This window comes from Narcine bancroftii, chromosome 8 (assembly GCF_036971445.1).
Source record: "Narcine bancroftii isolate sNarBan1 chromosome 8, sNarBan1.hap1, whole genome shotgun sequence".
NCBI classification, from domain to species: domain Eukaryota; kingdom Metazoa; phylum Chordata; class Chondrichthyes; order Torpediniformes; family Narcinidae; genus Narcine; species Narcine bancroftii.
In genome coordinates, this window is record NC_091476.1 from 58841941 (window position 1) to 58857569 (window position 15629).

Genomic DNA, 15629 nt, shown 5'->3' on the forward strand with positions numbered 1-15629 from the left:
TCACATACACACACGCACACACACACAATACCCACCCATTCATACACACACACAAACTCAAACCCACACACAACAAAACACACACATGTACACACACTCAAACATACACAGACACACACTTATGCACACACATACTTACACAGGCATGCACATATCCACACATGCACTCACACACCTACAACCACACACTCCACACACACAATTGCACACTCAGACCCATACACACACCCAGACCCACTCATCTCACACATACACACATATTCACACACAATCAGACACACACCCTCTCACACAGGCAATCTCACACACAATTGCACACTCTGGGCCAAACACACCCACACCCACTCACACACATGCACCGACACACTCATACACACACAACTAAATACCCTCATTCACATGCTCATTCAAACAAACACACATAATAACATACACACTCACACATCTCCCATACACACACTTGCACACTCAGACCCACACACACACCCAGACTCACTCTCCCCATACTCACAACAAATGAGCTACACACACACTCACACATAAATACACACCCAAACTCACACACATGCACACTCACTTACACTAACACACACACTCATACACACACACAAACACATACAAACATGCACTCACACATACACACACACCTACTCACACTGATATTCACACACACACTCACACATACCCATGCACGCACATATACACTCACATACACACACACTCACACACTCAGACACATTCCCTTTCACAAAGGCAATCACACATACACACACACACATACTTGGGCATTCTGAGCCACACACACCCACATCTACTCACACACACACACACACATACACACACACACAAACACATTCACACACACACACACATACACACACACACACAAACACATTCACACACACACACATACACACACAACTAAACACCCACACTCACCCAAACACATATAATCACATACATACTCACACACCTCAAGCACACATCCCACCACACACATTTGCACACTCAGACCCACACACACACCTAGACCCTTTCTACAACACACACTCACAACAAAACAGTTACACACACACACTCACATACACTAACACACACACATTAATACACACACACTCACAAACATACATACACACTCACATACGTACACACAGCCACACACACAATCACATAATCACAAACACATACATTCACACACACACTTACATACCCACACACTCACGTATACACTCACATACACACTCACTCACACACACAAACATTCATACACCCACACACTCACACACAGATACTCTCACACACTCACAGATCCTTAGACACATGCCCTCACACACATACACATACACACACACTCACACACAGACATGTACTCACACACCTACAAGTACACACACACATGCATACATGCTCACCTGTTCACACACTCACTCACACAGCCCACACTAACAAATACAAACACTCTCAGACATACACCCACACATCTACACACAATACACAAATACATACACACTCACACACACATCCATACATACACACTCAAACACTCACACACCTACACATACACTCGCGCACACTAACACAAACACACACTTAAACATGCTCACACACTCACACTCTCTCACACACACTCATATCCCTTCACTCATACACACTCACTCACACCCTCACACATACACACACATACTGACACACACATTCACACACAAACACATACACACGCATCCTCACACACACACCCTCACACATACACACACTCACACACACAACCCACACATGCATACACACATCCACACATGCACTCACACACCTACAACCACACACACATGCACACACACTCATACACATAGATTTTCACATACTAACACACTCACGCAACCCCACACACTTACACCCACAAACACACAATTCACACACTTTCAACCACACCCACACACACTCATCCACACAAATATACACACACCCTCTCACAAACACCCTCACACACACTCACATTCACACACACACTAACAGATACTGACACACACTCTCTCACATGCACACATGCACATACACACCAACACCAACACACACGCACCCTCACACCAACAACCACACAACCCTCACATACATATTCATACACACTCACATACCTACAACCACACATACACACACACACATGTACACATGTTCACAAACTCATTCACACATGCCTCACTCACACCCACCCACAAACTCACAAATACAAACACACCCACACAACTACACACAAACATGCATAGATACACAATTCACAAACTTACAACTACACACCCCCACACACACACCCACACCTACAGATACAAAACTCACACATTTACAACCACACACCCACACACACATACACAAACATGTACTCACACACACACTCATACACACAAACACACTCACCCACCCCCATACACCCACAAAAACACAACTCACACACTTTCAACTGCACACCCACACACATACACTCACACTCATACACACAAACACACTTTCACAGGCACACATTGAAACACACCCATACACAAACTCACACACCTATAAACACATAACCCCCACGCACACACTTGCACATTCAGACCCACACACACACATACAGAGACACACAGTCACACACTCTCTCACATGAACACAGGCACACTGAACAAACACATAGCTCACACACTTACAACCACACTCACACACATACACACATGCACTTTCACACACACATATACACACACATTTTCACACACTAACACACACACCCACACCCTTATACCCACAAAATCACAACTCACACACTTTCAACCACACACCCACACACATACACACACACTCATACACACCCTCACACATACACACAGACACACACACACTCTGACATGCATACATCAAAACACACCCATACACAAACTCAGACACCTACAAACACATACACACACACCTGCACATTCAGACCCACACACACACCCACTCCCACTCACCCACACTCACACAAACAAAACACCTACACACACTCACTCACACATACACACACACCTCACACACATGTACACATATACTGAGACACACAGTCACACTCTCTCACATGAACACACCCACATCTACACAAACACACAACTCACAAACTTACAACCACACACCCACAACCACACACATACACACACATGCAGTCTCACACACACACATATACACACACATTTTCAGACACTAACACACATACCCACACCCTTACACCCACAAACACACAACTCACACACTTTCAACCACACACTCACACACTCTCTCACATGCACGCATCCAGACACACCCACACATACACAAATACACAATTCACACACATAACCACACACCCACACGTTTTCACACACTAACACACTCACATATTCATCAACACATCCACAAACACACAACTCACATTCCTTCAACCACACACCCATGCACATACACACTTATACACACCCTCATATATACACACACACACACACACTCTGACATGTATACATGCACACACACAAACACACTCACATAGGCACACACATGAATATATATACACTCATACACACACCTCACACACCCACAAACACACATCCACACACACATATATTCAAACATATACGCACACACATATACAAACAAAGTCACACATCCACACCCACTCACCCACACAGAGCAAAACACCCACACTCACTCACACACAAACACGCAAATACATATACACTAACACACATATGCATACGTACACATTCACACACTCATACACCCTCAAACACATACCCTCACATACACACAAACACTCACACACACCAAACCCATCAACCCACACACAATGACACATGCACAAGAAAATGCCCACATGCACACACATTCAAACATACACACACACTTATGCACAAGCACACTCACACATGCACACACACATCCACACATGCACACAAATACACACACACTCACACACACCTACAACCACACACCCACACTTGCACACTCTGACCCCCACACACACACATACACACATGTACCACAATAAACCTACACATGTTCTCAGACGCACACTCACAGATACTGAGACACACACTCATGCATTCTCTCAAATGAACCCATCCACACACATGCACATCCACACACACATACACACACACACAAACACTCATACACATACACACAAACTCACATATCCTGAGACATTCACCCTCACACACATATAAACACACACACATTTGTACACTCAGAGCTACACCCACTCCCACACCCTCACCAACACTCACAGTCACATACACCCACATTCACACACTCACAAATACAAACACACCCACACTCACACATACACACACACACACTCACTCACATATACACACGCATACTCACACATACACTCACACATACTGAGACACACACTCACACATTCTCTCGCACAAACACATCCACACACATGCACATCCACACCCCACACACACACTCACAAATATTGAGACACACACTTACACATCCATACACACATCTAACACACTTACAACCAGACACACTCACACATACATACTCACATATGCTCACCCACACACACTCATACACACACACTCACACACCCTTAGACACACCCTCACACACACATATAAACTTACAAACTCAAAGCCACACACACACCCACACGGACACCCACACAGAGCAAAACACCCACACTCACACACACACTCACACATACACACACCAACACATACCCTCACACATACTGACACACACTCACAAACACTTTTGAACAAATACATCCAAACACACCCATACCCACACACAACAAAACACCTACACTCACACTCACACACACACTCACACATACACACACATCCACACACACTCACACATACTGAGACACACACTCACATACTCTCTCACATGCACACATCCACACACACATGGAAACCTACACAACTCACACATTTACAGCCACGCACCCACCCACACACATACACACACAAACATACTCACACCCTTACACCCACACACAACTCACATACTTTCAACCACACACCCTCACATATACACACACATACTCACACACACTCACACTCACACACACATTAACACATACTGACACACACACTCTCACACACATGCATACAAACACACCCACAACCACACACACCCTCACACCAAGAATCACACACACACTCTCAGTCCAACAACCACACAAACATCACATACACATTCATACACACTCACACGCAGACATGCACTCACACACCTACAACCACACACACTCACACACATACACACACTCACACATGTAAACATGTTCACACACTCACTCACACATGTCACACTCACACCCACCCACACACAACCTCACAAATACAAACACAACCACACATACACCCACACAGCTACACACAACTACATACACACTCACACACAAATGCATACATACACACCCACACACACACCCACACATACACATGCACACACTAACCCAAACACCCCCACACACACACTCACAAATATTGAGACACACACTCACACATCCATACACACTCATTCTTACACCTACACAAACACACCACTCACACACCTACCACCACACACCCAAACACACACAAAGACACTCACACACTCACAGAAACTCATACACACACCCTGAGACACACACCCTCACACACATACTCATACACACACCCTCACACCTACAACCACACACCTCCACACATACATTCAAACACACTCACACACAGACACACATTCACACACATATCACCACACACACAAACACACACAAAGACACTCACACACACTCACACAGAGACTCACACACACACCCTGAGACACACACCCTCACACACATACTCATACACACACACTCACACTCACACACATGCATTCACACATATTCAGAGACACATGCACACTCGGAGCCACACACACCCACAACCATTCACCCACACCCACTCATACACACACAATAAAACACCCACACTCACACACTCACTCACATATAGACACATACTCACACACCCTCACACCTGCTACCACACACCTCCACACACACACATTCAAACACACTCACACACAGACACACATTCACACACCTACACCCACCCACCCACACACTCACAAATACAAACACTCCCACACATACACCCACACAACTACACACACACACACACACACACATGCGCATATATATATATACACACACACTCACACACATGCACACACTAACAAATACACATTCACACACATACATACACCCACACATACACTCGCACACACTAAAACAAACACACCACCACAAGCCCCACCCCCACCCACCAAAACACATACAGACTCACATACACACTTATTCATACACAGACGCACACTTATGCACACAAACACTCACACATGCACACACACTCACACATGCACACACACTTACACACTCTCTCACACACACTCATACACCCTCAAACACTCTCCCTCACACACACACCCTCACACATGCACAAACACACATCCACACACACAGACACAGACACACCCATTCACCCCCACACTTGCACAACAATATACTCACACACATATACTCACACACACACTCACATATTCTGAGACCCACACTCAAAAACTCTCTCACACGCACACATCCACACACGTGCAAACCTACACAAACACACAACTCACACACTTACAACCACACACCCACACACTCATACACAAACACACTCACACATGCATACACGCCCACACACATGCTCGCACACTCTCCCACACACACTCATACACCCTCAAGCACACTCCCTCACACACATGCTCATGCATACACACACACTCACACACACACTCACACACAAACACTCACACACACCAAATCCACCCACACACACAAAAATGCATCCACACACACTCACACTCACATACACACTCACACATACACAACAAAACAGCCATACTCACATACTCACTCACATATACACACACATACACTCACACATTCACACACACACTAACACACACTGACACACATACCCTCACACCAACAACCACTCACCTCCACACACACGCACATTCAAAAACACTCACATAGACACACATTCATACACCTACACACACGCATGCACACACATAAACATACATGCACACACTCACACATGCACACATATTCACATACTCACTCACACAGGCCACACTCACACCCACCAACCCACACGCTCACACAAACACAACCCCCACACACACATACTCACAAATACTGAGGTACACACTCTCTCACATGCACACATCCACACATATGCACACCTACACAAACACACAACTCACACACTTACAAATACACACCCACACACACATCCACACCTACACAAACACACAACTCACACACTTACAACCATACACCCACACACACATATACACACACATGCACTCACACACACACTCATACACACAAATATACACACACAAACACACTCACACACTCACCTACAGCCATACACCCACAAACATGCAACAAACACACTTTCAACCACACACCCACACTCACTCACACATACACCCATAATCACATACACACCCACACATACACACCCACACACACCCACACACCTACAATCATACGTCCCCACACACACACTTGCACACTCAGACCCACACACACCCCAAGACCCACTCTCCCACACCTTTACACACACACACCCTCATACATACACATATACACACCCACACACAATCACACACAAAGACTCACACACATTCACTCAGAGACATACACACTCACACACCCTCACACACATACACTCTCATATACACATACACAGACACTCACACACCCTCAGACACATTCGGAGACACACACACCCACAACCACTCACACACTCACAGACACACTCATACACACACAACTAAACATCCACACACTCTCTCAGACACACACACATTCACACACACACACTAACACATACTGACACACACACAGTCTAACACTCAAATCCACACACATCCTTAAACCTACGAGTGTGTGTGTGTGTGTGTGTGTGTGTGTATGTGTGTGTGTGTGTGTGTGTGAGTGTAATATGAGCATGTGTGTCTATGTGAGAGAGTCTGTATGGATGTGTTCGTCTGGGAGAATGTAAGAGTGTGTGTCTCAGTATGTGTGAGTGAGTGTGTGTGTGTATTTGTGAGTTTGTGTGTGTGAGAGTAAGTGTGTGTATTTGTGAGTGTGTGAGTGTGGGTGTTTTGTTGTGGATGTATGAGTGACTGTGTGTGTGTGAGTGGGTGTGGGTGTGCTTGTGGCTCAGAGTGTGCAAGTGTGTGTGTATGTGTGAGTGTGTTTGTGAGTGTGTGTGTATGTGAGTGTATATATGCACGTATGTGTACATGGGAGTGAGTGTGTATGTGTCTGTGTTTGTGCGTGTGTATGTCTGTGAGTATGTGAGAGTTTGTGTGTCTGAGGTTGTGTGAGTGCATGTGTATGTGAGTGTATATTTGCATGTGTGTGTATGTGAGAATGTGTGTGTGTGTATGTGTACATGGGTGTGTGAGTGTGTGTATGTGTGAGTGTGTGTGTGAGAGTGTGTGTCTGAGGCTGTGTTAGTGTGTGAGTATGTGAGTGTATATGTTCGTGAGTGGGTATGTGAGTGGATGTGTGTGTGTATTGGTATGTATGTGTGTGTGAATGTGTGTGTGTGTATGCGTGTGGGTGTGTGTTTGAAAGTGTGTGAGTTGTGTGTTTGTGGGTCTATGGGTATGTATGTGTGAGTGTCTTTGTGTATGAAAATGAGGGTGTGTGTGAATGCATGTGTGTGGGTGTGTGGTTGTAAATGTGTGTATGTGTGAGTGTGTGTGTAGGTGTTTTGTTGTGTGTGTGAGTGGGTGTGTGAGTGGGTGTGGGTGTGTGTGTGAGTGTGTATGAGTGGGTCTGAGTGTGCAATTGTGTATATGGGGTGTGTGGTTGTAGGTGTGTGTGTGGGTGTGATTTGATGTGTGCATGTGAGAGTGTATAAGTGTGTAAGTCAGAATTTGTGAGGTTTGTGTGTGTGGGGGTGTGTGTATGTGTGAGTGTGTGTGTGAGTGTGGGTCTTTTGCTCTATGTGGTGAGTGGGTGTGGGTGGGTATATGGTGTGAGTGTGGGTGTTTTGCTCTATGTGGTGAGTTGGTGTTTTGCTCTATGTGGTGAGTGGGTGTGGGTGGGTGTATGGCTCTGAGTGTGCAAGTGTGTGTGTGTTTAAATGTGTGTGTAACAGTGTGTGTCTGAGGGTGCATATGTGCATGTGTTTGTATGTGAGTGTGTGTGTGTATATGTGTGTATGAGTGTGTGTTTGAGTGTGTGTATGAGTGTGTATGGGTGTGTGTGAGTGTGTATGTGTGGGTCTGAGTGTGCAAGTGTGTGTGTATGGGGTGTGTGGTTGTAGGTGTGTGTGTGGGTGTGATTTGATGTGTGCATGTGAGAGTGTCTGAGTGTGTATGTCAGAATGTGTGAGGTTTGTGTGTGGGGGGGTGTGTGTATGTATGAGTGTGTGTGTGAGTGTGGGTGCTTTGCTCTATATGGTGAGTGGGTGTGGGTGGGTGTATGGTGTGAGTGTGGGTGTTTTGCTTATGTGGTGAGTGGGTGTGGGTGGGTGTATGGCTCTGAGTGTGCAAGTGTTTGTGTGTTTATATGTGTGTGTGACAGTGTGTGTCTGAGGGTGTGTGAGTGTGCGTGTGAGTGTATATGTGCATGTGTTTGTATGAGTGTGTGTGTGTGTATGTGTGTATGAGTGTGTGTTTGAGTGTGTGTATGAGTGTGTATGGGTGAGTGTATGTGAGTTTGTATGTATGAGTGGGTGTTTGTGGGTGTGGGTGTGTGTTTGAAAGTGTATTAGTTGTGTGTTTGTAGGTCCATGGGTGCGTGTGAGTGTCTTTGTGTATGAAAATGAGGGTGTGTGTGAGTGCATGTGTGTGTGTGGGTCTGAGTGTGCAAGTGTGTGTGTATGGGGTGTGTGGTTGTAGATGTGTGTGTGTGGGTGTGATTGGATGTGTGCATGTGAGAGTGCCTGAGTGTGTATGTCAGAATGTGTGAGGATTGTGTGTGTGGGGGTGTGTGTATATGTGAGTGTGTGTGAGTGTGGGTAATTTGCTCTAAGTGGTGAGTGAGTGTGGGTGGGTGTTTTAAAGTGTATTAGTTGTGTGTTTGTGGGTCTATGGGTGTGTGTGAGTGTCTTTGTGTATGAAAATGAGGGTGTGTGTGAGTGCATGTGTGTGTGGGTGTGTGGTTGTAAATGTGTGTGTGTGTATGTGTGAGTGTGTGTTTGTGTGAGTGTGTGTAGGTGTTTTGTTGTGTGTGTGAGTGGGTGTGTGAGTTGATGTGTGTGTGTGGGTCTGAGTGTGCAAGTGTGTGTGTATGGGATGTGTGGTTGTAGATGTGTGTGTGTGGGTGTGATTGGATGTGTGCATGTGAGAGTGCCTGAGTGTGTATGTCAGAATGTGTGAGGTTTGTGTGTGTGGGGGTGTGTGTATATGTGAATGTTTGTGAGTGTGGGTAATTTGCTCTAAGTGGTGAGTGGGTGTGGGTGGGTGTATGGCTCTGAGTGTGCAAGTGTGTGTGTGTGTTTATATGTGTGTGTGACAGTGTGTGTCTGAGGGTGGGTGAGTGTGTGTATGGGAGTGTATATGTGTACATGTTTGTATGTGAGTGTGTGTGTGTATGTGTGTATGAGTGTGTGTTTGAGTGTGTGTGGGTGAGTGTATGTGAGTGCGTATGTATGAGTGGGTGTATGTGGGTGTGGATGTGTGGTTGTAAGTGTGCAAGATGTGTGTGTGGGTGTGCATGTGTGTGGATGTGTTCATGTGACATAATGTGTGAGTGTGTGTCTCAGTATGTGTGAGTGAGTGTGTGTGTATTTGTGAGTTTGTGTGTGTGAGAGTAAGTGTGTGTATTTGTGAGTGTGTGAGTGTGAGTGTTTGGTTGTGGATGTATGAGTGGCTGTGCATGGGTGAGTGGGTGTGGGTGTGCTTTTGGCTCAGAATATACAAGTGTGTGTGTATGTGTGAGTGTGTGTGTGAGTGTGTGTGTATGTGAGTGTATATGTGCATGTATGTGTACATGGGTGTATGTGTGTATGTCTGTGTATGTGTGTGTGTATGTGTGAGTGTATGTGTGAGTGTGTGTGTCTGATGTTGTGTGAGTGCATGTGTATGTGAGTGTATATTTGTGTGTGTGGGTATGTGAGAGTGTGTGTGAGTGTTTGTGTGTGTGGGTGTGTATGTGTACATGGGTGTGTGAGTGTGTGTATGTGTGAGTGTCTGTGTGAGAGTGTGTGTCTGAGGCTGTGTTAGTGTGTGAGTATGTGAGTGTATATGTTGGTGAGTGGGTATGTGAGTGGATGTGTGTTGGTATGTATCTGTGTGAATGTGTGTGAGTGAGTGTGTGTGTGTGAGTGTTTGTGAGAGTGTATGTGTGAGTGTGTGTGAATGTGTGTATGTGTATATGTGTGTGTGTTTAAAAGTGTGTAAGTTGTATGTTTGTGGGTCTATGGGTGTATGTGTGTGAGAGTGTATTTGTGTGTAAAAATGAGTGTGTATGAGTGTGTGTGTGAGTGCATGTGTGTGGGTGTGTGGTTATAAATGTGTGTGTGATGTGTGTGTGCGTAGGTGTTTTGTTGTGTGTGTGAGTGGGTGTGGGTGTGTGTGTGGGTCTGAGTGTGCAAATGTGTGTGTTTGGGGGTGTGTGGTTGTAGGTGTGTGTGTGCGGGTGTGTTTGGATGTGTGCATGTGAGAGTGAACGAGTGTGTATGTCAGAATGTGTGAGGTTTGTGTGTGTGGTGTGTGTGTATGTGTGAGTGTGTGTGTGAGTGTGGGTGTTTTGCTCGATGTGGTGAGTGGGTGTGGGTGGGTGTATGGCTCTGAGTGTGCAAGTGTATGTGTGTTTATATGTGTGTGTGTGACAGTGTGTGTCTGAGAGAGTGTGAATGTGTGTATATGTGAGTGTATATGTGCATGTGTCTGTATGTGAGTGTGTGTGTATGTGTGTGAGTGCATGTTTCAGTGTGTGTATGAGTGTGTGTGGGTGTGTGTATGTGTGAGTGTGTGTATGAGTGTGGGAGTTTTGCTCTGTGTGGTGAGTGGGTGTGTGTCAGTGTATGGTTCTGAGTGTGTAAGTGTGTGTGTATTTATATGTGTGTGTGTGACAGTGTGTGTCTGAGGGAGTGTTAATGTGAGTGCATATGTGCATGTGTTTGTATGTGAGTGTGTGTGTATGTGTGTGAGTGTGTGTTTGAATGTGTGTATGAGTGTGTGTGGGTGAGTGTATGTGAGTGTGTATGTGTGAGTGTGTGTATGTATGTGTGTGGGTGTGTGGTTGTAATTGTGTTAGATGTGTGTGTGGGTGTGCATGTGCGTGGATGTGTTCATGTGAGATAATGTGTGAGTGTGTGTCTCAGTATGTGTGAGTGAATGTGTGTGTGTATTTGTGGGTTTGTGTGTGTGTGAGTAAGTGTGTGTATTTGTGAGTGTGGGTGTTTTGTTGTGGATATATGAGTGTGTGTGGGTGAGTGGGTGTGGGTGTGCTTGTGGCTCAGAGTGTGCAAATGTGTATGTGTATGTGTGAGTGTGTGTGTGTGAGTGCGTGTGTATGTGAGTGTATATGTGTACGTATGGGTATGTGAGAGTGCGTCTGTGTGTGACTGGGTGTTTGTTGTGTATGAGTGCATGGATGTGTGAGTGTGTGTGTGAGTGCATGTGAATGTGTGTGTGTATGTGTGTGGGTGTGTGGTTGAAAGTGTGAGTTGTATGTTTATGTGTCTATGGGTGTGTGTGTGCAAATGAGTGTGAATGAGTGTGTGTGTGAGTGCATGTGTGAGAGTGTGTGTGTGGGGTGTGTGTGAGTGTGTGTGTAGGTGTTTTGTTGTGTGTGTGAGTGTGTGAGTGGGTGTGGGTGTGTGTGTGGTTCTGAGTGTGCAAGTGTGTATGTATGTGTGAGTGTGTGTGTGTGAGTGTGTGTGTATGCCTCGGCCCCGGTCCGGGCAGTATGGACTGACCTAGGAGGGGAGGCAAAACCCTCCAGCCCTGTATAGAAGGCCTATAACCTACGACCCAAGGACCTCTCTGCCACGTCCCAGCTTACTTGACCACGGCACACAAACCATGGGTGTAAAGGGTGGGGCCAGTACTGCGTGCACTGCACTCCACCTAAAAGCTTCTTTGCACAGCCCCGAGGACAGGTCCACGTCCTCCCCCTCCACATCCTCCCCCTCCACGTCCTCCCCCTCCACGGCAAAAGATGCTCACAAACTCAAGCTAGCATGCTGGAACATCAGATCCATGCTAGACAAGGCTGACAGCCACTGACCTGAACGTCGGTCTGCCCTCATTGCACATGAACTCCTCAGACTTGACATCGACATAGCCATTCTCAGTGAAGTCCGCCTGGCAGATGTAGGCAGCCTCCAAGAACGCGGCACGGGCTACACACTCTACTGGTCTGGCAAACCTTTGGATGAACGACGCCTATCTGGTGTAGGCTTCATGGTCAAGACTCCATTGCCTCCAAACTCGAAAACCTCCCGACAGGCCACTCGGACCGGATCATGTCCATGCGACTCCCCCTTCAAAACAAGCGTCGCTTCACCCTCATCAGTGTCTATGCTCCAACCCTCCAGGCGAAACCAGCAGAAAAGGACAAGTTCTACCTGTGCAACCTCATTCAACGCACCCCTACAGCCGACAAGGTTGTCATCCTTGGTGACTTCAACGCTCGCATCGGCAAAGACTCAGAAACCTGGCCAGGAATCCTGGGCAAGCATGGTGTCGGCACGTGCAACGACAATGGGCGCCTCCTGTTGGAGCTCTGCACAGAACAGTGGCTTGTCATTACAAACACCCTTTTTCAGCAGAGGGACAGCCTGAATACTACCTGGATGCATCCCCGATCCAAACACTGGCACCTCCTGGACTATGTCCTGGTGCAAGAAAGAGACAAACGAGATGTGCTCCACACCAGGGTCATGCCCAGCGCGGAATGCCACACTGACCACCGGCTAGTTCGCTGCAAGCTCAACCTTCACTTCAAGCCAAAGCCCAGGAACAGTAAAGCCCCCAGAAAGAGGTTCATTGTTGGAAACCTGCAGTCAGACGAAGTGAGAGGAAACTTCCAGGCAAACCTCAAAGCAAAGCTCGATGATGCAATCCGCCTCACAGACTCGTCCCCTGAAACCCTCTGGGATCAGCTAAAGACTACCATACTGCAATCCACTGAAGAGGTACTGGGCTTCTCCTCCAGGAAAAACAAGGACTGGTTCGATGATAACAGCCAGGAAATCCAGGAGCTGCTGGCAAAGAAGCGAGCTGCCCACCAGGCTCACCTTACAAAGCCGTCCTGTCCAGAGAAGAAACAAGCCTTCCGTCGCGCATGCAGCCATCTTCAGCGCAAACTCCGGGAGATCCAAAATGAGTGGTGGACTAGCCTCGCCAAGCGAACCCAGCTCAGCTCGGACATTGGCGATTTCAGGGGTTTCTACGAGGCTCTAAAGGCTGTGTTCGGCCCCTCAAGTCCAAAGCCCGCTGCGCAGCTCAGACGGCAAAGTCCTCCTCAGCGACAAGATCTCCATCCTCAACCGATGGTCAGAACACTTCCAATCTCTTTTCATTGCCAACCACTCAGTCCAAGATTCCGCCCTGCTCCAGCTCCCTCAACAGCCCCTAAGGCTAGAGCTGGATGAGGTCCTCACCCAGGATGAGACATATAAGGCAATTGAACAACTAAAAAGTGGCAAAGCAGCAGGTATGGATGGAATCCCCCCAGAGGTCCGGAAGGCTGGCGGCAAAACTCTGCATGTCAAACTGCATGAGTTTTACAAACTTTGTTGGGACCAAAGAAAACTGCCTCAGGACCTTCGTGATGCCATCATCATCACCCTGTACAAAAACAAAGGCGAGAAATCAGACTGCTCAAACTACAGGGGAATCACGCTGCTCTCCATTGCAGGCAAAACCTTCGCTAGGATTCTCCTAAATAGAATAATACCTAGTGTCGCCGAGAATATTCTCCCAGAATCACAGTGCGGCTTTCGCGCAAACAGAGGAACTACTGACATGGTCTTTTCCCTCAGACAGCTCCAAGAAAAGTGCAGAGAACAAAACAAAGGACTCTACATCACCTTTGTTGACCTCACCAAAGCCTTCGACACCGTGAGCAGGAAAGGATTTTGGCAAATACTAGAGCGCATCGGATGCCCCCCAAAGTTCCTCAACATGGTTATCCAACTGCACAAAAACCAACAAGGTCGGGTCAGATACAGCAATTAGCTCACTGAACCCTTCTCCATTAACAATGGCGTGAAGCAAGGCTGTGTTCTCGCACCAACCCTCTTTTCAATCTTCTTCAGCATGATGCTGAACCAAGCCATGAAAGACCTCAACAATGAAGACGCTGTTTACATCCAGTACCACACGGATGGCAGTCTCTTCAATCTGAGGCGCCTGCAAGCTCACACCAAGACACAAGAGAAACTTGTCCGTGAACTACTCTTTGCAGACGATGCCGCTTTAGTTGCCCATTCAGAGCAGGCTCTTCAGCGCTTGACGTCCTGTTTTGCGGAAACTGCCAAAATGTTTTGCCTGGAAGTCAGCCTGAAGAAAACTGAGGTCCTCCATCAGCCAGCTCCCCATCATGACTACCAGCCCCACCACATCTCCATCGGGCACAC

The 15629-nt window shown here is 46.7% G+C and overlaps 1 protein-coding gene across 1 annotated transcript; it reads right to left on the reverse strand.

Moving 5' to 3' along the window:
- Positions 1-8186: 8186 nt before the first annotated feature.
- On the reverse strand, positions 8187-13070 carry LOC138742002 (putative uncharacterized protein FLJ46204; the record flags this gene model as incomplete). Its single annotated transcript, XM_069896197.1, has 5 exons — positions 13049-13070; positions 12214-12360; positions 10958-11403; positions 9247-9318; positions 8187-8303 (listed from the first exon to the last, which is right to left on the reverse strand). Coding segments are annotated over exons 1-5 (804 nt in total), but the record flags the coding sequence as incomplete, so codon positions are not given.
- Positions 13071-15629: the final 2559 nt, after the last annotated feature.